At 47.9% G+C, this 24,744-nt stretch overlaps 1 protein-coding gene across 13 annotated transcripts in view; it reads left to right on the forward strand.

Annotated features, from left to right (window-relative positions):
- The window catches only part of tacc2 (transforming, acidic coiled-coil containing protein 2), an 83,061-nt gene extending 61,686 nt beyond the window's left edge, over positions 1-21,375 (forward strand). For 3 of the 13 annotated variants that reach the window (XM_031579012.2, XM_031579014.2, XM_031579025.2), the window contains 17 exons: positions 627-2,301; positions 4,415-4,475; positions 5,043-5,235; positions 6,627-6,676; positions 7,170-7,279; positions 7,546-7,696; positions 8,192-8,329; positions 9,356-9,451; positions 10,823-10,882; positions 13,680-13,811; positions 14,169-14,245; positions 15,930-15,973; positions 17,002-17,010; positions 18,283-18,443; positions 18,828-18,934; positions 19,399-19,519; positions 20,118-21,375. In XM_031579012.2, the coding sequence (XP_031434872.1) occupies positions 627-2,301; positions 4,415-4,475; positions 5,043-5,235; positions 6,627-6,676; positions 7,170-7,279; positions 7,546-7,696; positions 8,192-8,329; positions 9,356-9,451; positions 10,823-10,882; positions 13,680-13,811; positions 14,169-14,245; positions 15,930-15,973; positions 17,002-17,010; positions 18,283-18,443; positions 18,828-18,934; positions 19,399-19,519; positions 20,118-20,183 (3,251 nt within the window). In that variant the 3' untranslated portion in view covers positions 20,184-21,375. The remainder of the gene's footprint in view (positions 1-626; positions 2,302-4,414; positions 4,476-5,042; positions 5,236-6,626; positions 6,677-7,169; positions 7,280-7,545; positions 7,697-8,191; positions 8,330-9,355; positions 9,452-10,822; positions 10,883-13,679; positions 13,812-14,168; positions 14,246-15,929; positions 15,974-17,001; positions 17,011-18,282; positions 18,444-18,827; positions 18,935-19,398; positions 19,520-20,117) is intronic. The other 10 variants (XM_031579013.2, XM_031579016.2, XM_031579017.2 and 7 more) reach the window with 10 other exon arrangements.
- Positions 21,376-24,744: the final 3,369 nt, after the last annotated feature.

Raw genomic sequence — 24,744 nt, forward strand, 5'->3', positions numbered from 1 at the left:
CTGTGGTTAGACATGCTCATAGACAGGATTGTCAACTGAGGACCTCTACAGGGCAGCAATGGTACTACACTTCCTGGGGAGAAAGGAGTCATTTGTGCAGATGGACCACAGACGTTCTTCCTATTTCCTAAACAAGTGTCTTCCCTGATAGCTCAAGAATGGGATAAAAGAGATATGAATCTGCACCCCCAAGCCTTCTCCATGATGAGAACTCTCCCAACGTATATGTCTGGCTGGTGGATAGCTCTTAAATTATGCAGCCGCATTAATCATTATAATTAGTCGCGTCAGAGCCAGCTGTGATGCCTTTATCTTGGCCTGACATTACTTTCTCACACACAAGGCTAGCTGAACACCGTCACATGCCCTCTCTCAGTCTCTTACACACACACATTGGAACATATTTCCACATCCCGATGGCCACACAACTAGTTTACTACTTCTGAATGATTAATTGCGTTATAAAGTGATAAAATTAGTGTAGTTTTTGAAAGATAAAATGAGTGTAGTATTTGAAAGATAAAATGACGGAATGCACTCTGTATCATTATGAGATTTAAATAATGAATCATTCACTTCATGTACATTAAGGCTTTTTTCATTTGATCCCACCCCTGTGGCTCTAGGCTTCGGCTCTGGCTCAGCCTCAGCAGCAGACATCACTCTCACCGAGGCCGTCACCGAGGCCGTCACCCAGGACTCCGCCGGCCGGGCACTCAGCCGATCCGACTCCACCGTCTTTGACGAGGACAAGCCCATCGCGGCCAGCGGCGCCTACGACCTCGACCGCCTGCTGAGGAACGCCGCTTCGTCCAACTCTGCTTCTGGATCGTCAGACCGGAACTCGCTGACCCGCTCGCTGAGCCTCCAGGCGGGAGAGCTCGACCAGATCCCGGGCCCCAGTGATAAATCCGTATCTGGTTCCGATAAGCTTCTGAACCAGCGGGTCGAGGCCTTCAGCGTTGGCACCGAGAGCTTCAGCGCGGGCACAGAGAGCGCCCCTGGAACCTTGCGCCGCGCCAAGAAGCCCCGCCCGGCCTCCCTGAAGAAGAAACCCGTCTCCAGGCAGAACTCCAACCCAGAGAGCACTTCGCCCAAGTCTGTTTCATCCAGCAGCACCCCAGAGGCCAAGAAGAAGGCCGAGCCCCGAGCGGAGAGCCCCCTACAGGCCACCGAAGAGCAGGGCGGCCCCTCAGCCACTCCGAGCCCTGCGGGAACCCTCCGGAGGAGCCGGGTCAAACCACGAGTGGATAGCCCTCCGCCCCTGGCAGAGGAGACCACCCCATTCAGCCCTCCGCCCCTGGCAGAGGAGACCACCCCACCCAGCCCTCCGCCCCTGGCAAAGGAGACCAGCCCACCCAGCCCTCCGCCCCTGGCAAAGGAGACCACCCCACCCAGACCTGCTCCAGCTGCTGTGGCTGCCCCGATCGCCCTCTGCCCAGAGGAAACTCCGCTGCCTGCCCCCACGTCCGCTCCGGTCCCCGACGAAGAGTCACCCATCCCGCCCTCGGGATCCTACAAATGGGACCCCGACAACTTTGAAGACATCGACCCATTCAATACCGGCGGCAGCAAAGTTGCCAATTCGCCCGTGCTCTCCAGGAAGACCGGCGGAGACTTCGGCTCAGCAGGAGACCCGGCTAAGAAGCCTGGACCTGCTGCCACTACCACTGCTGCTCCGGTGGTCCCGGCGGTCCCGGCGGTCCCGGCAGAGGCGGCCCCCATCTCCGAGCCAGCGGAGGCTGTGAGTGCCGAGGAGCAGCCGCTGAACGCCAAGCGCCAACCCGTCAGGCTGGAGTTCGACTACTCGGAGGAGAGTGGAGAGACTCCCCGCGACACCACCCCGCCGCCCAAGAAGCTGGGGAAGAAGCCCGGGTCCAAGATGCCGCTCCGCAAGCCCAAGTTCGGCCTGAGGAAGGCCCCCCCCCCGCCACCGCAGCTCGAGCAGCTGGACAACGCTCCCGCCCCTCCGCCCAACGTCGATGACATTCCCATTCCCAAAGGAAGCTACTGCTTTGACCCCAATAAGTGGGAGGATCCGAACTTCAACCCATTCTCGTCGAATGCCGGTGTTCCGAACTCCCCTAGCATCTCCTCGGGCGGGTACACTTTCGATCCGGACTCTTTCACCGACTCCTCCGTCGATCCTTTCCAGTCCACCAACAAGATGGCCAACTCGCCACCCAAGGCCTCCTCGTTTGAGGTGTCCGCTAATGACAACGAAAACGACAACGACAATGTTGGGGAGATGGAGGATCAAAACCAGAACAAACTAGCGAAGAAGAAGAAGCCAGTCAAGTCGTAAGTCTACAGTCAAGTTTACAGACCGCACACACACACAAACACATACACACACACTGAAGCACACAAGCACACACTTAAGCACACACACACACTCAAGCACACACACACACACACACACACAAACACACACACACTTAAGCAAACGCACGCACACACACACACACACACACACTTTTACATTTACGGCACCTGTACACATTTTTGTAGTTGTGACAGTGAGAGTAAGTGTGTTTCTTTGTTTGTTGTGTGTGTGTGTGTGTGTGTGTGTGTGAGTGTGTGTTTGTCCTGCTGTAAGAGTCTGTATTTGGTCTTCTCTTGCATGCTGCTGTTCTCTGTCCGTCCCCCTGTCACCTCTCTGTCTGTCTCTGCTTCTGTGTCACAGAAAGGGCGACAGTTTTTCCTCTCTGTGTTGTCTGTTGTAAGTAGAAGACATTCAGATTCATTCAGACATGTCTCACATTCACACACAGACATGTCTCACATTCACTCACAGACATGTCTCACATTCACTCACAGTATTCACCAGCACACCACATCTGCTTCCTGTCCTGGACTGCCTAACAAAAGCACAGCATCTTAACCTCATTTTTCAGAAATAAAAAACAAATAAACACATTACTTTTATCAACTACCAGCCTCTAGCCCAGTGTACCTGAAAGACAGATATGTCCCTCAGTGGCAGTCAAGGCACAGTGTCCGACTCTCCGTAAACCACTTCATTCTAGTACACAGTATTCCTGTACACAGGACAGTATTTTTCTCTGGTAAGATTCCAGATGATGTATATAAGTAATGTAAACAACATACAGTACCAGTCAAAAGTGTTTTCTTTACTTTTATTATTTTCTACATTGTAGATTGATACTGAAGAAATTTAAACTACGAAGGAACACATATGGAATGATGTACTAAACAAAACAATTGTTATCTACCATGTAGAAAATAATAAAAGTAAAGAAAAAACTTCTCCAAAAATGAGAAGGTGTGTCCAAACTTTTGACTGGTACTGTATACGAAGACAAACTAAATGATCATCAGCACCCCTAATTTACTATAGGTACTTTGGGGTCTCTGAGGACGAGGACTATTTAGTCTCTTTGTGTCTTCCAAGAGGTAGTACCATGGGTGAGGTGATGTGCCTCAGATGACACACACATGCTGCTCGCTGCAGGTTCCAAGAGCGTATGAAGGGCTTATTAGAAATCCGTTTGAACAAGATAAGAACTGAAGAGCTTATTTAGTAGACGACATTTTGATTATTACGACATTTTGATTATTACGACATTTTACAATTGACATTTTGTTGAGTCACGCGTGGACAGCTTTAGTGTTTTTGTAATCCCTTAAAACTAATCCATCTCACATTCAGTCAAGTTATGTCCTACTGATAAAGTATGCCATTAATACATTTATAAGCCTATTTGTTCTCACACAAAATACACCCCTCACTTCACAGACAACCCTATTCACTTCTATTAACACTGTTTAAACACTAAAGAGAATTTGAACCTCAATACGCCACACATTTTCTGAATACATGCACAATACCTGGCCTTACTAGGGATCGGGTGAGTGTGTCCTGTCATTTTAACATTTAACGTTGCTGAGTTTGTGGCCTTAACGGTGCTCAGTGACTGATAACAAATAGCAAACAGACCCATGAGGAATGAATCCATCATCTGTTGTTCCCTTTCCACCCCCATCTGTATATGCAGTCTGTATAAGATGCAGTCTGTGCCCGTGAGTGGGCGCATATAGTCTGTGCCCGTGGGTGGGCATATAGTCAGTCTGTGCCCGTGAGTGGGCATATAGTCTGTGCCCATTAATAGGCATATAGTCTGTGCCCGTGTGTGCCCGTGTGAGTGGGCATATAGTCTGTGCCCGTGTGAGTGGGCTCATAGTCTGTGCCCGTGTGAGTGGGCATATAGTCTGTGCCCATTAATAGGCATATAGTCTGTGCCCATGAGTGGGCATATAGTCTGTGCCCGTGTGAGTGGGCATATAGTCTGTGCCCGTGTGAGTGGGCATATAGTCTGTGCCCGTGAGTGGGCTCATAGGCCGCTGTGAAACCCGACTGTTTCCTTTATTCCGTCTCCTTCGTGTCTTACAGCAACACGTTCAGAGTGAAGAGGTCACCCAAGAGGTCACCCATGCCTGATCCAGCGACCCAGGTAAGAGCTCACACTAAAGCATGCGTGTACAGTTCACAGTGTATGAACACCACCATCACAAATGTGAATCTACACAACCATACACAAACACACATACACACAACACACATACACACAACACACATACACACAACACACATACACACAACACACATACACACAACACAACACAACACACATACACACACACACACACACACAGACACCCACCCACCCACACAACACACATACACACAACACACATACACACACACACACACACAGACACCCACCCACCCACACAACACACATACACACACACACACACACAGACACCCACCCACCCACACAACACACATACACACACACACACACAGACACCCACCCACACACACACACACACATACACCACACACACACCACACAAGTCCACACACACTTTCACATGTAGACAGAAAGCCCATGGGTCTCTACTCAGGGTGGATTTGTGTTCTCTCTTCACGGTCACCTCATATCATAACAGTGTTGTCCTGTGTGTACGTCGCATGCCTCCCCCTCCCCCTCCCCCACTCGCATCACCCTGAGCAGGATCCGCTGGATCTGGACTCCCCTGACCCCCCTCCCGCCCCCTCGCAGGACCACGCCACCGACGAGGAGAAGCTGGCCTCCTCCACCAATCAGAAGTGGGTCGCCCGCCACGACGTGGAGGCGGAGCTGACCGCTGACATCCAGGACTACCCGCAGCCCTCTGACCTGACGGCGTTCGTCAATGAGAGCAATGGTGTGTGTGTGTGTGTGTGTGTGTGTGTGTGTGTGTATGTGTTATCTGTATATGTGTGACAGACTGAGACAGACTCTGTAGTTGCATTTTGCAGTCTATATGCAACAGTAGCCAGCAGTTCTGTGCAGTGAGTAAACCTCACTCCCCGACACCTTAAGAGACGTACCTGAGATCGCGAATTAGAGCTTGTCTTCACAATGCAGGTTTCACACACACACACACACACACACACACACACACACAAATTCAAAAGTAGTAATTTAAATTTCTGAAGAATGAAATCAGCCTCTTCCTGTCTTTCGGCTCTTCTGAGAAACACACTGAGGTGCAGCACATGTTCTATGGTCACCCAGTATTCCTCAATGGATGCATCACCACACATGATCTATTTCTATGGTCACCCAGTATTCCTCAATGGATGCTGTAGGTAAGGGATCCGTATTTCCGCTGGGATCGGTATTAAAACCGGAAGTGAGTATGTTATTCCGACAAGTGATCACACCCGTTGTTTAAAATATGCGAATGTCAGCGCATTTGATTCTAGAAGAAAAGCCTGTGGTAACAGCAAGTAACGAACTGGTCAGTTGGAGAGCAACTGGATAGCTAACAAGCTAGCTAGACCTAGAGTTTAGCGGTGATGTGCTCTGATTGCAAAAACAAGATGCAGACTATCAAATTCATTTTTACACATGTAAATAATGATAAAGTCTTCTTATCAGTGCTATTCAGTACACCACATACTGCAGCAAATTACAAATGCATACATTAAACTGAATGAAGTACTCACTTCCGGTTTTAATACCGATCCCAGCGGAAATACGGAGCTCTTACCTACAGATGCATCACCACACATGTTCTATGGTCACCCAGTATTCCTCAATGGATGCATCACCACACATGAGGTCAGCTGACCAGAGACCAGTACTATAATTAACAAAAACGACGGATCGATGCTCCGCCACTGGCCAATGATGAGCTCTGTGATTGGCTCTGACCGTCAGGACTGGGGGAACTGGGTCACAGTTAACATTGCCAGTAAGGATACTGCTGCCATGGGTCTCTGACCAATGCAGAGGCATTGTGCAGGATCGGGCTCAGGCTCGGGCTCAGTCTCAAGCTCAGTCTCAGTCTCAGTGAAGGCTCAGGGTCAGGCTCAGGGTGAGGCTCAGGGTCAGGGTCAGGCTCAGGGTCAGGCAGGTCATTATATTCGTGCCACTCTGATGGCTCATAATAGATCCACTACATACACACAGAGAGAGAGAGAGAGTTTGTGCCCCACTAGGGGACGAATGAGTATGAATGGATCTTTTTTTTTTTTTTTAAACCATCTGCTTTGCTCTGTCTTTCTTTTACTCTTCTCTTATTCTGTGTGTCATTTCTCTCCTCTGCAGCGACGGACTATGAGATTGAATACATGGAGAAGATCGGCTCCGGCACGCCGGTGAGTATGGATGAGGTGTGTGTGTGTGTGTGTGTGTGTGTGTATCATCTGCTTTGTGCCTAGATAAGTGTAGCGCCTAGATAAGTGTAGCTAACCTGAGTTCTTTTAACTCAATACATTATCTCTAACTTATAAATGTATGCCTGATTTGTCTCTACTGTTGGCGTATTGATTATTATGTAACAAAGATATTATCAATGCTAGACAATCCCTCACCTGTTCACACCAGAGTTATATATTGGCACTAAATACCTAAATATATATACAAAACATGGGACTAATACAAATAATTAGTTAGGGAGTCTGTTTTGTTACTGATTGTGTTTGCATTTGGGTGTGTGTGACCTCTGTGTGGTGTGTGTTTGTGTACATAATGTGCTGACAAAGCAGATGTGTGAGCTGACACAGTGATTACACCCGTGCAGTATAGGACACTGGATCCCTTCATACACAGTGAGAATATGCTGTGTGTGTGTGTCTGTCTTCCCTCTAGCCTCTGTCCTCTAAGAAGCCCACCCTCTACCTAAAGCTGGACTCCGTGTCGGACAGCCCAGACAAGAGCTCTGACATGCAAGGATCTGAACCGAGTTCCCCCTGCACAGGGTACAAACACACACACACACACACACACACACCCTCACCAATCACCGAGCATACAGTCTGCCCATACGGTATTTGCCACATACTGTGTGCAGAAAATACTTTACACTTTGTAAGTTTTCCCTCTGGTTTGCTTTCTTTCCCTCTTTCTTCCCCCTCTATACATATATCATACACACATACACACACACACACACACACACACACACACACATATATCTCACACATACACACACATATATCACATGCATACACACACTCACACACAGGAGCTTTGAGGAGATGGAGGCCCATATCACGGCCGGCTCCAGGTCCCCAGTGATGCCTACGCCTCGCACAGCCCCTGAGGGCGCAGCCAATGAGAAGAGCCGCAAGAGAGAGAGCGAGTCGCACACACACCCTGCGGAGCGGGATGGAGTGGTGAGTACCTGTCCCTTAGAACCAACTGGTGGCCTCCTCAAGTCCACTGTCTCCTCTGAGTCTCAGTCCTGTCTGACACAAGAGCACACCTCACAAATCACACAGGGAAGTAAGTCGCAGACACAGAGAATAAGTGGAGCCGTCCATTTTAATTACTGGTCCTCAGATCGCTCCAATGCTTGCATTGTCCCCTTAAAAAACATGCGCTTTTAATTATGACCACTAGAGGGTGACCGAGAGCCTAGTAAAACTAGTGGCTATAGCATTAGCTTTAGCTTACCTGCTCCACATCAACCTTACCACCTTGTCCCCCGTCTACACAACTAAACTCAGTAGGCCAGCGTATAACTGCAAACACTGGCCTTAAGAACAGTCATTAGGCTACTGAAGGATCCCCGTGCAAAACTCTGACCAGCCGCTTTGCTTTGCTTTGCTTTGCTGATCCCCACTCCTCCACTCCTCCTCCTCCTCCTCCTCCTCCTCTGGGCCTGTCAGCAGCCCCCTGCGCAGGTCCCTGCTGACTCCCCAGACCTCCCCCTCTTAGACAGGCTGGCTGAATCAGGCGACCAGCTCAGCTATATGGAGCCTGACCTGGCCGAGACCAACCCCATCGCCTTCGCCCAAAAACTCCAGGTGTGTAGAGAACGGCCTGCCTAAAAGAATGAAGCCCCCCTCTTCTCCCAACCACCCCCCCCCAACTACCTCTCCCCCCCCAAGCCCCTGGTTGCCGTGGTGATGGTTCCTTGTGTGCTTTTGACGCTGTGTGGAAGGGTTGTTTTCTTTCATATCTTTTTTTTTTTCTGCCCATCTGTCTTCTCTCTCCTTTGCCTTTGCTTCGGACGTTTTAAAAATCATATTTCTGCTTTTGTGTGAAGCCATTGACAGCTCTGTTTCCATGTTTCATCAGTGTGGCACCAGTTTGCCAAACTGTCTTGACTGAAATAGATTTTCAGATGACTTGAGCTCTCTGTCAGGTCAGCTGCTTTAGGCAATCAGGCCTGGCCAATCAGCTCTGGCCAATCAGCCCTGGCCAATCAGCTCTGGCCAATCAGCTCTGGCCAAGAGTCCCATTCAGAGCTGGCAGCCACCATGTCCCGCCTCTGCTTCAGAAGCTGTAAATTATTATTTTTACATGGACAGTGGAAACAGAGCGATTATGTGTTTCTTTGCAAATTAGTCACTATCTGTGTGTGTGTGTGTGTGTGTGTGTGTGTGTGTGTGTGTGTGTGTGTGTGTGTGTGTGTGTGTGTGTGTGTGAGAGAGAGGCCAAGAGAGAGGTAGAGTGTGTGTGTGTGTGTGTGTGTGTGTGAGAGAGAGAGGTAGAGTGTGTGTGTGTGTCTATGTTTGTCCTTGTTTGTACCTGTCCACTTTTTCTGCGAGGTGTCGATGTCTGGGTGAAGTGTGTGCTCTAACCCCTCTTTCCCGTCGCCACCCTCCCCCCCACCTCCTCTTCCCCTCCTGGGCCTCCGCCCCCTTCCCCCTCCCTGTTCCGTCCTCCTCCTCTCCTCCTCCTCCTCCTCCTCCCCCCTCCCCCCCCTCCCCCCTCCCTTTCCTCCTCCTCCTCCTCTCCTCCTCCTCCTCCTCCCCCCCTCCCCCCTCCCCCTCCCTTTCCTCCTCCTCCTCCTCCTCCTCCTCCTCCTCCTCCTCCTCGTGTCCCAGGAGGAGCTGGTTCTTGCTGCCTTGAGGATGGAGGCTCTGCAGGTAGCCAAATGCATCTCTCAGAGCCCCTCCCTTGCCAATGTATCCCCCAAACAGGTACTGCGCTGAATCAGCCTGAACCTGCTGACGTGTGTGTGTGTGTGTGTGTGTGTGCCCTCCTGCACTTGCAAGTGCATGTGTGACTGAGTTTTTTTGAGTTATTTGAGTGTGTGTGTGTGTGTGTATTTGAGTGTGTGTGTGTGTGTATTTGAGCATGGGTGTGCCTTTTTACCCTTTCCTTGAAACCACCCCAACTGCTGTGTGTGTGTTTTTGTGTGTGTTTTTGTGTGTGTGTTTGTGTGTGTGTGTGTGCGTGCGTGTCTGTGTATGCGTGTGGGTGCACACCCATAACCAACAATACCTCTCCACCCAGTGGGTATCAATCTTCCAACCAACCACAATTACCTCCTGGTCCCCCATGTGACATCTCTAACTTGGCTGTCCACCCCACTGCACCCCCCCCCCCCCCCCACCCCGCCCCGTCACAACCCCCCCACCCTGGACTGGCTCTCGGCTTCTCCCCCAGCAGTCACCCTTCTGAAGGAGAGAGAGATGTTCTCTTCCCTGGAACCTCCAGTTGGCAAACCTGCATGCTGCTTGTAGAAGCTTAAAGAAACATCAAAGTGACTTGGGATGTCTCCTTCCTATTAGAAACTACCAACCCTGAGCTGTACATCATACGGATTTGGTATTAAAATACCTACCCCTGTAGCCAAGTTTGTCCAACCTACTTAAGTGCTTCCGTTGTGTGTTCTGTAACTCTGTTCCATGTCACTTTCTTGCTTTCTGACTGGATTGTGAACTAACATTGAGCTGGCACGGGTGAACACGGGCACAATACCACACTGGCACAGTACCACACTGGCACAGTACCACACTGGCGCAGTATCACACGGGCACAGTATCACACTGGCACAGTAGTACCACACGGGCGCAGTACGACACGGGCACAGTATAACACGGGTGCTGTTGTTCTGTATGGCTGATCTGTGGTCAGTGACATCAGGTGATCCGTGTATGAGGATGGTGACACTTTGAAGGAGTGCTTCTGGTCTCCAGGCACCCATGAGGTGTGGGTGGGGGAGTAGGAGTATGTGTAGACTTGGAGGGTGGGGGTTTTGGGGACATGGTGAGAGTTATGAATGTTTAGCGTCAGTCCTGGTCCACGTACCGCAACAGTGTGTCCTCCCCATCACTGCTCTACACCCCCTGTCACTCTCACTCTGTCTCACTCCTCTGTCTCGCACGCTCCACAGTCTCACTCCACAGTCTCACTCCTCTGTCTCGCACACTCCACTGTCTCACTCCTCTGTCTCACTCCACAGTCTCACGCCTCTGTCTCGCACGCTCCACAGTCTCACTCCTCTGTCTCACTCCTCTGTCTCTCACACTCCACTGTCTCACTCCTCTGTCTCGCACGCTCCACAGTCCCGTCTCAAGAAGCCCAGCACGCGGTGGTGGAATCGCAGCGGTTCACCTGCAGCAAAAGTAAGAGGACAGACTGAGATCCCCCCCCCCCCATCCCCCCGTCCCCCCGCCACACTACTCCTATCCCATTAAAGCATACAGCCCGTCCCCTAATGTTAACCCAGTCAACCTCACAATTCACTCGCCTCTGAAAATACTCACGACTGCCTCCCAGCCAAAGAACTCACGACAGCCATGGCTACGACTCTCACGCCTGTTCTTTTATGGGATTTTATTATTTTTATTATTTGGTGTTTGTTAATGGGATGTTTAGGTTTAGATTCACTATTCTGTGTTTGCCCCACCACGTACACATCCACCTATTCAGACTTCAGGTAGGGTTTAATGCCAGTCAGGAAGATGTCTAACCATAACTAGCCAAGACCCGTACCTAGATGCTATGCTAATTGATATGTGACTACGTTTGTGTCCTAGTATTTTCCATGATGCACACGTGGCACTCATATCTGGTGGCCCACTGGCAGATAACCCCTGCACACACACACACACACACACACACACACACACACACACACACACACACACACACACACACACACACCATAGCTTTACTGCTTCATGTGGACACTCCTCTAATTACATAACTAACTTAGGCAGGGACAGCACCCTGACCTTCTCACACACGATGTTCACGTGGTGCTAATGCTAATTAGCTGTCCTTATTTAGGTCTTTAAAACACGGTCTCACTGTGTTTTATACATTAACATATTATATTAACAGGCAAACACTAACATATGACAAGCACACACACACAAACCCAATGCTCCTCACACGCTACTAATTACATTATTTATCTCTGGACAGCTGACCGTTTGCTCACGTAGATTAACACGCACACACACACACACACACGCACACACACACACACACACACACACCCACACACACACATACAGCTAGTGCACAATGGCCAAGGAGTCACCTGAGTTCACCTCTGTCCATAGCATTACTGTAGTAGCTGCGGTGTGTCAGTAAGCTAGTACTTACTGTGTAAGTAAGTAAGCCTTCACACCGCAAGTCACTTTGTCACTCCAACATATCACTGCGCATGTTTCATATATCCTCCTGGGAACCAAGAAAAAATAAAGTGTCTTTTTTTGTGATTTCCTCAAAGAAAATGTCCACTACAGAGGACACAAGTCGATGGGTTGGTTCTCAGGAGGATACGGCAACACTAGATGAGTTAGGAGTGGTTCAGTCAGATCAGATGTTTTGATGTAGGAGGTGTGATGGGGGGAAGGGGGGATAAAGGACTCAGCCAATGCCACATTAAGAGCTTGTTGCGTTACACACCCACCTCTCACTAACTCCTCTAGTTGGCCTTTTTCTACTGACTGACTGTGTGTGTTTCGTCATTACACACCCACCTCTCACTAACAATAAAGTAACTCTTCCTCTGGTTGGCCTTTTCAACCTGACTAACTGTGTGTGTTTTGGTTCCTACCTTATGCCTGGCCAGACGAGCACGAGTTCCCCCCCCCCCCAAGGATCCCGCAGCCTGAAGGTGGAGTGGGGTTTGGGTCTAAGCAGAACCCTTTGCTGTAGAACCGGATAGTGTGACCATTGTTCTGGAGGGCTGCATGAGAAACCTTAAGACTTCCCCACTGCCCATAACCAGAATGTATATAGAGAAATGCCATGTAGCACTCATGGGGTATCATGGAACTCAAAGGAACTAAGCAGAAGGTTCTTGGGCCCTCAAGAACAGGTCAAAGATCCCATGAGATCCCATAAGATCCCATAAGATCCCATAAGATCCCATTTGAGATCCTGTGGATGAAGGAGTTCCCCACTTCCCCACTCCCCCCACGCCCTCTGTACAATCCACAAGGAAAAACACGTAATCATATCACCTAACTGTGTAGGGATGGATGGTTCAATCATCTCACACCAGTAGGTGTTTTGAGGGACATTTTAGGGATTTTACAAGCGTGTGCAATTGTGACACCCTTGTATAAGCACCCTTATTGGCTTATTGGTCCATTGTGTTAAAGCACTAAGTACTCCAGAGAAGAGGTTTCTGTGGTTTTGTCAATGTTGACATTTGATTATTGGATCAAATTATCTGTTACTCTTACTTGGTCTTTAAAGGTGTGGGGGCGCTGTTGCCTCGTTACATCACCCTTTAACATGGATATTGAAGGTTTTTGTCCAGTTGACTTGTGTGATATTGACATGTGAACATTATGAATATGGCCTTGCTGAATGCTGAGTAGTAGGTGTTTTAATACCTTGTCTATCTAAGGAATGTATTGATGCTAGTGAGAATTTGGCACCGGTAGAGGGATCAATCCAACTGAGGGGAGCCATAGCAACCCCTTCCTCTTCTCTCCCAGCCAATCGCAGCTGAGCATCTGATCATCTGATCATTTTTGTTTTGGTCATTGTCGGCCAATCACGGAATGACGTCGACAATGAAGGACTGTCCCATCATAGCTAAGGAACCTCACTCCAGCTACTTGCACCCGTGGGAATGGTAGCTGTTAGCTGTTCCCCTGCTTTCATTGGCCTTGTGCATTCGCTTCGTAGACCGAGAATCCTGCGCCTTGGGTTGCTTTACACGCCTGATGTGTGTGTTTGTGTGTTTGTGTGTGTGTGTGTGTGTGTGTGTGTGTGTGTGTGTGTGTGTGTGTGTGTGTGGTTGCCATTCTTTAAAAAGCGCCTCAGTGAGTCTCGTCATTACCACCATAAACTGTCCTCTAACAGTGTGTTCCACTTTATTTTGTGTCCCCCCCCCCCCCCCCCCCCCCCCCCCCCCCCCCCCCACCACCCCTTTATCCCCAAACCCATCCACAGAGGGAGGTGTTGTCCCCTGCTGAGAGTGCGGTCTCCAAGACCTCCCTGTACGCCCGGCCTGGATGCTGCGAGGGAGAGAGCCCCTACCTGCCCCGGGACCTGGACCATTCTTTGGGCATCGCCCGCGACGAGGTCTGGCCTCAGTACCCCATTCACATCAGCATTTAACCTTAGACAATGCGTTCATCCACAGAAACGTCCGGTACAAAATAATACATTAACTTTGTGAGGTGACCTGGTAAACCCATTTTGTTTACTTACTGACCCATATAAGTGCACACAGCTCTAGTGTGTATGCGTCGGGCTACATCCTCTGTGTTTTGTGAAATGCCAGCTGGGGTTGAATGCCCCCTCTTCCTGAGAAATGTCAACAATGCAGCCCCACAATCAGGCCATCCACAGAGGAGAATAGGTGTTGAAGTGTGAGGTCCTGCGATGCCTGACGTGTTTTTTTCTACGTTTTGTGTTTTTTTCCCTCTGCTAAATCAGATTGTGGCCAAGGAGAAAGAGGTTCTGGACTGGAAGAGGAAGTACGAGGAGAGTCGGCAGGATGTGGTGGAAATGAGGTGAGACGGCGGCGTGTTGCGTTGCGTGGCGCGGAATGAGAGCTGTGTGTATGCTTGGCCTCCTCACACCTTCCTCGGTCCAGCGCATGATCTCCACAGCACCCTTCGCTCTCCTCTAAAGCCGGGGTCAGGAGTAGAAAGCCAAGTAAAGGTGGGCTTAAGGTGAAATGCTTCGCAGGTGATCGGAGGGATCGACAGCTTGGAGTGTGTGAAGGCGAGGAGGAGAGGATTATGGGTGTTTTTAGCCCATCTGGATGAGGATGATGATGATGATGATGATGATGATGAGGGCTCACACGTCACGTGCCCTGCATACGAGCGTTTAGGGAGTAGGTTTAGTAAAAGCAGCTCCGCGAGACGAGAGAGCTGGGGAGGAGGAACAGATGTGAGAAGCTTGTCTTTGAGGCTGGCAGTTTTACTGGAAAGACAGGGATTTGGCCAACATTTAGTGGTCACATAACCTTTTCTAGCCGATTCTTTTTGGAGAGACACTTTAAGTTGTATTTCTATTATTAACAATTAAGTCTCAGCTATTGCCCATACTCTCCTTAAGAAATGTAGCGAGTGCTGTACCTTCACCTTATATTACATTGACTGACTTCATATTTTCTCCAACAGTGCATGAATCACCAAGATATGCCAGCAGGAGACATAAGTCTTGAGTGTGAGGCAGCACTTTTGAGGCAGCACTCCTCCTTTTAAACAGAGCACTTTGACAGTGGAGGGAGAGGGGGAGTCGAGGCAGCGGAGTGTGTGTGTGTGGGGGTGGTGGGTGTGCTGGGGGGGGGGGGGGGGGGGGGGGGGGGGGGGGGTGTAGTGGGCCAGCTGGACTGTGCCTTGTCAGTGTGGATAAGACGAGGGCTTACTTCATTAGACTGATTGGGATCAGGATCAGAACGGGCTAAGAGGCTAAGGGGAAGCATTGCTAATCCATCCGCTTACCTTGACGGCAACCTGCTTTTCCCAAAACAAGCCCTCCCTCTGGCCCTCCCCCGACGTGCACATTAGGCTGTCACTTCCAGGGGATCCCCCAGCAAAACAGTGCCTTCGGTCAGTCGCCTGAACCGCAAAGAAATGAGGATTTAGCCGCAGCTCCAGCGAAACTTAATAGACTTCAGGCCCTCAGATGCCGGTTCTGTTTAGCGGTCCCAGCCTCAGCCCATTAACCCGACCCTCTCAAAGTCATACTTTAAGTTTCCCACTCCTAGCCAAGTTTAGCTAAGTAAGCTATGGCTATACAGAGGGGTTTTAAATGGAGATGGTTCTTCTGTTTAGCTAAGTAAGCTATGGCTGTACAGAGGGGTTTTACATGGAGATGGTTCTTCTGTTTCCCACTCCTAGCCAAGTTTAGCTGAGTAAGCTATGGCCATACAGAGGGGTTTTAAATGGAGATGGTTCTTCTGTTTAGCTAAGTAAGCTATGGCTATACAGAGGGGTTTTAAATGGAGATGGTTCTTCTGTTTAGCTAAGTAAGCTATGGCCATACAGAGGGGTTTTAAATGGAGATGGTTCTTCTGTTTAGCTAAGTAAGCTATGGCTATACAGAGGGGTTTCACATGGAGATGGTTCTTCTGTTTAGCTAAGTAAGCTATGGCTATACAGAGGGGTTTTACATGGAGATGGTTCTTCTGTTTGCCTCACTGATTAGCTCACAAGTCTGCTCACTGTTCTTTCTTCCTCACAGACGGATCGTGTCCGAGTATGAGAAGACCATCGCACAGATGATTGGTGAGTGCCACACCCAGTCCTGCAACACACACCCAGTCCTGCAACACACCCAGTCCTGCAACACACACCCATTACTGTGCTACTCCACTGCTGTGATGGATGCGGCTGACATGACTTGTGCCAGTGTCCCAAACACACTGGTCCCTGACCCGGACCCTACGCTCTGTCCAAGCCCAAACACACTGGACCCTGACCTGACCCTACGCTCTGTCCAAGCCCAAACACACTGGTCCCTGCGCTCTGTCCAAGCCCAAACACACTGGTCCCTGACCCTCACCCTGACCCTGACCCCGACCCTACGCTCTGTCTAAGCCCAAACACACTGGTCCCTGATCCCGACCCTACGCTCTGTCCAAGCCCAAACACACTGGTCCCTGATCCCGACCTTACGCTCTGTCCAAGCCCAAACTGTCTTTCACTTCTTCCACCATTTTCTTTCCTGGCACCGACCTGACAGCACAACACACCTTGTTGATTCCATTTGCTTGTGTCAAATGCTTTGACATGCCTGTCTTAAAGTCTTTCAACTGTCAGGATCTGCATTGACTTAAGCGCTCCTCTCACAGAAAACACACAGTGGTGGATGATCTTTGGCAGGGCTTGTGGTGGCCCTGGTCAGTAGCTGTTGTTTGGAGAGACCCTTTTTGTTCAACCTGAGGAATGCTGATTTTGAAATGTTTTTGCAGTCAGAACCTCCTTTCTGTTTCTATGCTCACTCCTTCATTCTTACCTTCCTTTCTGTAATTTTTTTTCATTTGCTTATTATTTATATTCTCTTCAGTATTTTTAACTTTTTTAAATTTCATTTTTCTTTTTTGATTGTTCACCAGTTATCTTTTAAGTTGCCTCTCATGGACTCTCGACTTACTCTTGTCAGAAGAATGTCATATTTTTTTTTTTTATTGTTTTCATTTTACAATACACTCCTTCTTCACCTTTCACACCCTCCAGGCTTGTCTTAACACAATCCCTTCTTTCTGTTTTGCTCCCCTCTTTGCCTGTGTGTATTTCATATACCAATGAGTCAGGCTTGCCTGGTAAGTAAAGAAGAACTTTCACTTTTTTTTGGTGTTCTCTGTGTCCAGTCTACGTGTTGCCTAGCAACGCAGGGCGCTGCGGATGCCCTACAGTAACACGTCTTCCATTCGTCACCTCACGTCACTTCCATAACTCCTCGTTTGTTTGTCCTCGTACAGTCAGTAGCTCGCATCACATCACATCACATCACATTGACATTAGCGATGATGACACTTTTAACATTTTTTTTATACATACTCTAGCACTACTTGTCTCACCCATCATTAGCTTACAATCCGCTTATCCTCACACTTAACATACACTTAAATACACTCAAATAAACTACAAACCTTAACACATGGATGGTGAAAGATCTGCATCAGATAGGCAAAGGTTACAAGTCAGTCAGGTGGACTTAGGGAAATACAATTAGGCTGGATCCTTAAGCTAATAAGGAGAGTGAGTGGGGGGAAAACAGCTCTTAACACAGTCACACTATACAATAACCTAACACAGTCACACTACTGTATACCCTAACACAGTCACACTACTGTATACCTTAACACAGTCACACTATACACTAACCAGTGGCTTCACTCAAGGACAACATCCCCCAACAACATCCGCAGGTCTCAACCAAGACCCACATCTCTTTGGTCTCGTCATGGTTGAATGTATGTCTTGTGTGCATGCTTCATTCAGGGATCCAGGATTGAGAAGAAGGCTAATGCCATCACCTATAAGATCTATAACCATATAGAGTCATCAGGACCATAGGGTGATATTGGCTTGTGTTTTCTCATTAAATTATTATCTTGTATTATCAGAATCAGAATCAAAATCAGAATCAGAATCATCTTTATTGGCCAAGTACATTTCCACATACAAGGAATTTTTTTCTGGGTTTAATTGCTCTCAATGTACTTAAACTGAAAAATATGCATGCAACAGTTTAGGATAAAATAAATAAATATAATATTATCATCCCTAAACAAAGAATTATTAAGGTTCCTCCACAAACTTGGACAACAAACTACAACAAATGCCAACAAACACCAGAGAGCTCAACACAGGCATCCTAACAACACCTAACAACTGCTGGGTGTTTGAGTTCGCTGGTGTTTGCTGCAGTTTGATGGAGCAGTGTGTGATCAGACATCACATAGAGACGAATCAGGAAGAGTTCATTGGAGTGAGTGTGAGTGCGTGCACACCTGCATGCTCGAATGGATGTTTCTCGCTCTGATTACTCTGTGTGTGTGTGTGTGTGTGTGTGTGTGTGTGTCTCTCAGAGGACGACCAGAGGGACAAATCGCTGTCACAACACACCATCCAGCAACTCATCATCGAGAAAGACCAGGCTCTGTCTGACCTCAACTCTGTGGAGAAGTCATTGGCTGACCTTTTCCGTCGCTACGAGAAGCTGAAGGACGTTCTGGAAGGCTTCCGCAAGGTTGGGCTGTGTTAAACGTTTAAAGGGAAAACAGTGAACCGCAAGAATCCAAAACTATTTAAAAAAAAATTACTAATATATGTATATAAAAAATGACCATTACTGGGCTGCAAAAAAATATGAATTATGTGAGGGATAATGGATGACACGGATTTGTATAGCAGAAAATAAGGCATGTTCGAGGTGATAATGTGGCCACTATGAAAAGCGGACACCTCGAAGTGCATTATTTCTAGTACTTCCTCCTGCCATACAGCAAACACTAACACAAACTCTAACATCCAGTCGATTTTTTCAGATAACGTGGTTCCTCTTGTCTGACCCGAGCAAACGGACTTGTTTCTTGTCTGACCCGAGCAAACGGACTTGTTTTTGTTTCCTCAGAACGAGGAGGTTTTGAAGAAGTGTGCCCAGGAGTATTTGTCACGAGTCAGAAAAGAGGAGCAGAGATACCAGGCCCTAAAAATCCACGCAGAGGAAAAACTTGACAAGTGAGTCACTGCGATTTTAAAAACAGGACGTATTTGCCTACTGTTACATCTATTCAAGCTGTGATACAAACAAACAGCACAGGGGTTAACCAGTTTGTCTTGAACTAGGCTATGAACAGACGGGAAGCAACCCATATGACTAACGCAGACTGTAAATTAAACTTGTAACGCTGCTTCACATTGCCTACTTGATGCCACTGTGTATGATTTGGTGATCTCTACTCTGTGTATGATTTGATGATCTCTACCGTGTATGATTTGGTGATCTCTGCTCTGATGCCACCGTGTATGATTTGGTGATCTCTACTCTGTGCGATTTGGTGATCTCTACCGTGTGTGATTTGGTGATCTCTACCGTGTGTGATTTGGTGATCTCTACTCTGTGTATGATTTGGTGATGAGTACCGTGTGTGATTTGGTGATCTCTACCTTGTGTATGATTTGGTGATCTCTACTCTGTGCAGAGCGAATTCGGACATCGCTCAGGTGCGGGCGAAGGCCAAGCAGGAGCAGGCGGCCTACCAGGCCACCCTCAGGAAGGAACAGATGAAGGTGGACTCACTGGAGAGCACCCTGGAGCAGAAGGTCAGAGGTCACCTCTGTCTGTCTGTCTGTCTGTCTGTCTGTCTGTCTCCTGTCGGTCTGTCTGTCTGTCTGTCTGTCTGTCTGTCTGTCTGTCTGTCTGTGTCTGTGTCTGTCTGTCTGTCTGTCTGTCTGTCTGTCTGTCTGTCTGTCTGTGTCTGTGTCTGTCTGTCTGTCTGTCTGTCTGCTGGTCTGTCTGTCTGTCTGTGTCTGTGTCTGTGTCTGTGTCTGTGTCTGTGTCTGTGTCTGTGTCTGTCTGTCTGTCTGTCTGTGTCTGTGTCTGTCTGTGTGTCTGTCTGTCTGTCTGTCTGTCTGTGTGTGTGTGTCTGTCTGTCTGTGTGTCTGTTTGTCTGTCTGTCTGTCTGTCTGTCTGTCTGTCTGTCTGTCTATCAAGTCTATCTATCAGTTAATTTACCCATTTGTACCCATACGTATTCATAAGTAGATCAACAGTATTTATTTATGACTATAAGTCTTTTGAAAACCATTTTGACTGTTTTGAGGAACTACGAAGAAGAATGAATCACCATATCCATCTGCAATGCACAGACTTATACGCACATTCCAGTTTCTGAACCTTTGAACTTTTTCTTTTCCTCAGAACCGAGAAATCGAGGAGCTCACAAAGATCTGCGACGAGCTGATCTCCAAGATGGGGAAGAGCTAGCCTGTGGACGCGAGCGGCTCCGCCCCCTCCTGCGAGCGGCTCCGCCCCCTCCTGCGGTCCGCAACCGTCCAGGAACATCTGAGAAACCACAGAGGCAGAGGAGCCTGACATCACTCTCTGCTTCCTCCACACTGTTAACTAAACAGACTTGAGTCCTTTGCCTTCTGATCTCACACTACTGACTTCGCTCTTGTAGCCCGGGGCAACAGCGCCCCCACTTGGGCCGGAGGTTACTGGGAGTGGAGGTCCAGTATGCTGTAATTATTCTGTACATTTTGATGTTTCCATGTGTACCAAGGGGTGACTTGGTGCGTCGGGGGGGTCTTGTGCTGTATCAGGGGTCTTGTGAAAGTTTATAGAAATGTACTCCCCATCAGTAGAAACGTTGAGTGAGATTGTGTCAGTGTGTGTGTGTGTGTGTGTGTGTGTGTGTGTGTGTGATGGACGCGAGAGAACGAGTGATAGAGAGAAAGAGTGCACGAGCCAGAGAGAATGACGTAGTGATGAGGTTGCTCGCCAACCGTGTCGCCATGACGACCACTGATGGAGTCGACTGTTAACCCCTCTTAACTCCCCGCATTCCCTCCCTGACGCGGAGGCCGCCTGGTTCCCTCCCTGACGCGGAGGTCGCCTGGTTCCCTCCCTGACACGGAGGAGGCCGCCTGAAAGCCTGAGAAACATACAGTAGATTCTGAGGAAGCACGACACGTAGAAGACTGCTAATCAGCGATTCATTCAGTGATCATGAAAAGAGCCCTTCACCACCATAAGTGACATCATTACTTGCATGTGCCCACACGGAACCCACCTCCCTCTCTGTACATATTCTATTGGACCCTCCCGATGAGTAGAGAGACATTAAGGAACCCACCTGCTGGTTTTGATACACTCTGTACGTTTTAACCTTCCGCTTCCCGTGTGTACCTTTGTAGATACTGTGCGTTTACTTTCCTTAATGGCTTCTTAGCAGATACCAATGTCATTTTTATTTTTCCGGGGGATTTTATTTTGATATTAATGAACCTTATTATGGTTATTGTCAATGGTATTGATTTTGAGAAGCGTAATTTAATTTGGATCGACTTGTCTCAGTCCTGCTATGGTTGATGTGTCGCTGGGGCTGGGGTTCAGTCCTGATCAGCTACTATGAACCTGCTTACAAAAAAAAAGTGCAATAAAGGATGGCAATAAAGACACGTGTCACAGCTGCGTTTCTTTCACACTCACACTCACAGAGGCACATCCTGCTGCATAGTGTGCTTCCATGGGCCGTGTGTGTGTGTGTGTGTGTGGTGTGTGTGTGTGTGTGTCACCGCTGCATTTCTTTCACGCTCACGCTCACAGAGGCACATCCTGCTGCATAGTGTGCTTCCGTGGGGCACCAGAAAAGATCCTGCCACTCGGTTGCGAGGACATTGTTCCAATGCTACAGTCACTAGCTCACCCCAGAAAAATACTAGGAATTAATTAAGTGCATTCATTCACTTAATTGCTTCACTTAAGACATGCAATAAAGAGCAAATTCTACATTCATATATTTCCACATTAACCATGTTAGTAACGACTCCAGGAACCAAGAATCAGGCCTGTGGTGGGCCTAATCCACAGGCCAATATACAATTTTTTAATAGAAAAGAACCAGATATAGATAAATTAACTGAAACGTGTACACAATTGAAATTGAAAAATATAATCTTTAAAAGCTATTCATTTAAGAGGCCCTTCTTACTAGAGATGTCTGCCTGTTTTGACACTGGGGGCCTCATTTACGTACATTTGCGAGCGCAGCGTAATCAGCGCCTTCGCCAAACCGCATACGGCGCACGCTGTGTTTCAGCATTTTACGTCGTATTTATCAAACAAGAATGTCGTCAGGTAATCAGCGCCTGAGAGGGGAGAATGGGCCTGCGTGTTCCTGCCACCATGGATGATGAATTAGAATTGGAATTAGAGCTTTTGGTTCACGAGGTTACAGCAAACTAAAGCCCTGTCTACACTAACCCGGTAAATATAAATACTAACACTTGCAATAAAAAAGATCTCCCTCCACACTACCGTTTTCATATCGTTTTCCGAATGTTGAAATGACAATTGTTGTCATGGTTACGCCACTCCTGCTCCGCAAGCTACCCCCAGTGCCATGGCAACCGAACGTCAGAGTATCTGAAATCCTCCGTTTCCCCTGTCCACACTACAACGTGAGTTTGTTTTCAAATGTATACATCCAAAAGAAAAAGTGACATTCAACCGAGCTCAGACCAGGATGAGCGGCTCAGGCCCCCCCACAATCCGAACCATTAACCATGTTAGAAGATCAACGTCGTCCAACAAACACTGGTTTCTGAACAAGTGGAGGGGGGTAACAATACCGCGGAACCCTCTGTTCAAGGTATGTATGGTCTGGTACCCCGTTGTGAACTTAAATGAACAAATTACAGCATTATTATATGCCTATATTAAATGATATATCAAACATAAACATTTAAACAAATAACATTTCTGTTATATTTTCACCTGTATCCCCACCCAAAACCCTGATCTCGCACGTACATAGTTTTCATTTAGCAGCTGATATGTCATGCTAAAACACCTCTTGTTTCCTTACAAATGGAACAGACCTATTTTAGACCTGCTTTTATGAGGCAGAGAATTCTCACCCAAATTAAAGACGCGCTCTCGTCAGGCAGTTTTAGTAAATACCACGGAATACATAATTAGGCACACTTTACGCATCTCCTCCCATCTCTTTGCGGTGAGCAACCACTTTCCCTTATACCCTCCCATTTATGCATATGTATTAGACAGGAAGCGCAACTCTATCCGCTTCAGTAGGGGGGCGATCTGCGATTTTCCCCAAGTGCGCTGCGTTTTGTAAATACGGTTCCATGTCTACCCGCATTTTGCGTAGACATTACGCCTGAAGTGGGCACATTTCTTTTAGTAAATCTGGCCCTGGGTCTTAATTTAACATGCCCAACCATATGATATGAGGAATGAAAACCAGTGTCTTTTAATTCTCTGGTTTATACTTGAGTTTGTGTGTGTCTGTATGTGTCTGCGTGTGTCTGTGTCTGTGTGAGTGTGTGTGTGTGTGTGTGTGTGTGTGTGTGTGTGTGTGCGCGTGTGTGTGTGTGTGTGTGTGTGTGTGTGTGTGTGCGCGTGTGTGTGTGTGTGTGTGTGTCTTAATTTAACATGCCCAACCATAATCTGACGACAGCATCAGAGAGAATGGGTGCCATTGTAATGAGAAAAGCCCAATATGTCAAGGATATGAGGAATGAAAACCAGTGTCTTTTAATTCTCTGGTTCATACTTGATTTTGTGTGTGTCTGCGTGTGTCTGTGTCTGTGTGTGTGTGCATGCGTGTGTGTGCGTGTGTGTGCGTGTGTGTGCGTGTGTGTGCGTGTGTGTGCGTGTGTGTGCGTGTGTGTGTGTGTGTGTTTGTGTGTGTGTGTGTGCATGTGTCACTGTTTGGGTTTCTCTGGATCTTCTCAGCAAGTGCTCAGCTCAAGCAGATAGACTTTTAAGACAGGATTCCTGGCAGCCTGACAAGATTTAGTCTGGATATAGTGAAACATCTCTTATTAAAACAGACCTACACCTTTCTAGAACTGTCATCTCTTGAACAGCTTGTGTATGCCTGTTAAAATGGTTTCCCCCACCATTTCAGTACTGACATGTGATCAGTATTTGGCACCATTGTGTCCTGAGAGGCTATTGGTGTCAGGCTGTCTGATCTGGCATCGTTTTGTCTGGTCTGTGAGAACAGCAGGGGGTGATTATGTTGAGAGCAGACTGCAGTTTCTAGCGTGAGGCTCTCCCTCTCCTCAGGCCCAGAGGATGGCTCCAGTAATAGTAATAATAATAATAATAATAACAATAATAATAATAATAATAATAACAATAATGATCATTATAAAAACAGTTGTCAGGCTCTGGCAGATTACATGCTTTGATTATTAATCTGACCCCTGATTTGTAACTGACTCATTAATCTGATCCCTGATTTGTAATCATTTTCATATCTATGGTATCAGAGCAGGGAGCATTCATATCTATGGTATCAGCGCAGGGAGCATTCATATCTATGGTATCAGCGCAGGGAGCATTCATATCTATGGTATCAGCGCAGGGAGCAAGGCTTATTGCCCAACACGGGGGTCGGTGTGAAACTGCTGCAGTCATTAATGGAGGATGTTTCCCCATCATCTGTCTCCCCTAGTTTGACTTGGCCTGGGGTTTCAGAAGAACTGGGTGGCTGCTCTGTTTTCATGTGAATATCATCATGTCTTCCTGACCTCATTTCAAGCAGTCGTAAACCGTGACTTACAATGGAGGACCAGTAGACAGACCAGAGCAAATGAATACAAATCTTCCACAACTTTTTGAAACTTGTTGTAATGATTTCAAGCAAGCATTTTGTCATCTGTCTGTGTGTGAGTGTGAGTGTGTGTGTGTGTGTGTGTGTGTGTGTGTGTGTGTGTGTGTGTGTGTGTGTGTGTGTGTGTGTGTGTGTGTGTGTGTGTGTGTGTGTGTGTGTGTGTGTGTGTGTGTGTGTGTG

This window comes from Clupea harengus, chromosome 13 (genome assembly GCF_900700415.2).
Source record: "Clupea harengus chromosome 13, Ch_v2.0.2, whole genome shotgun sequence".
NCBI classification, from domain to species: Eukaryota; Metazoa; Chordata; class Actinopteri; order Clupeiformes; family Clupeidae; genus Clupea; species Clupea harengus.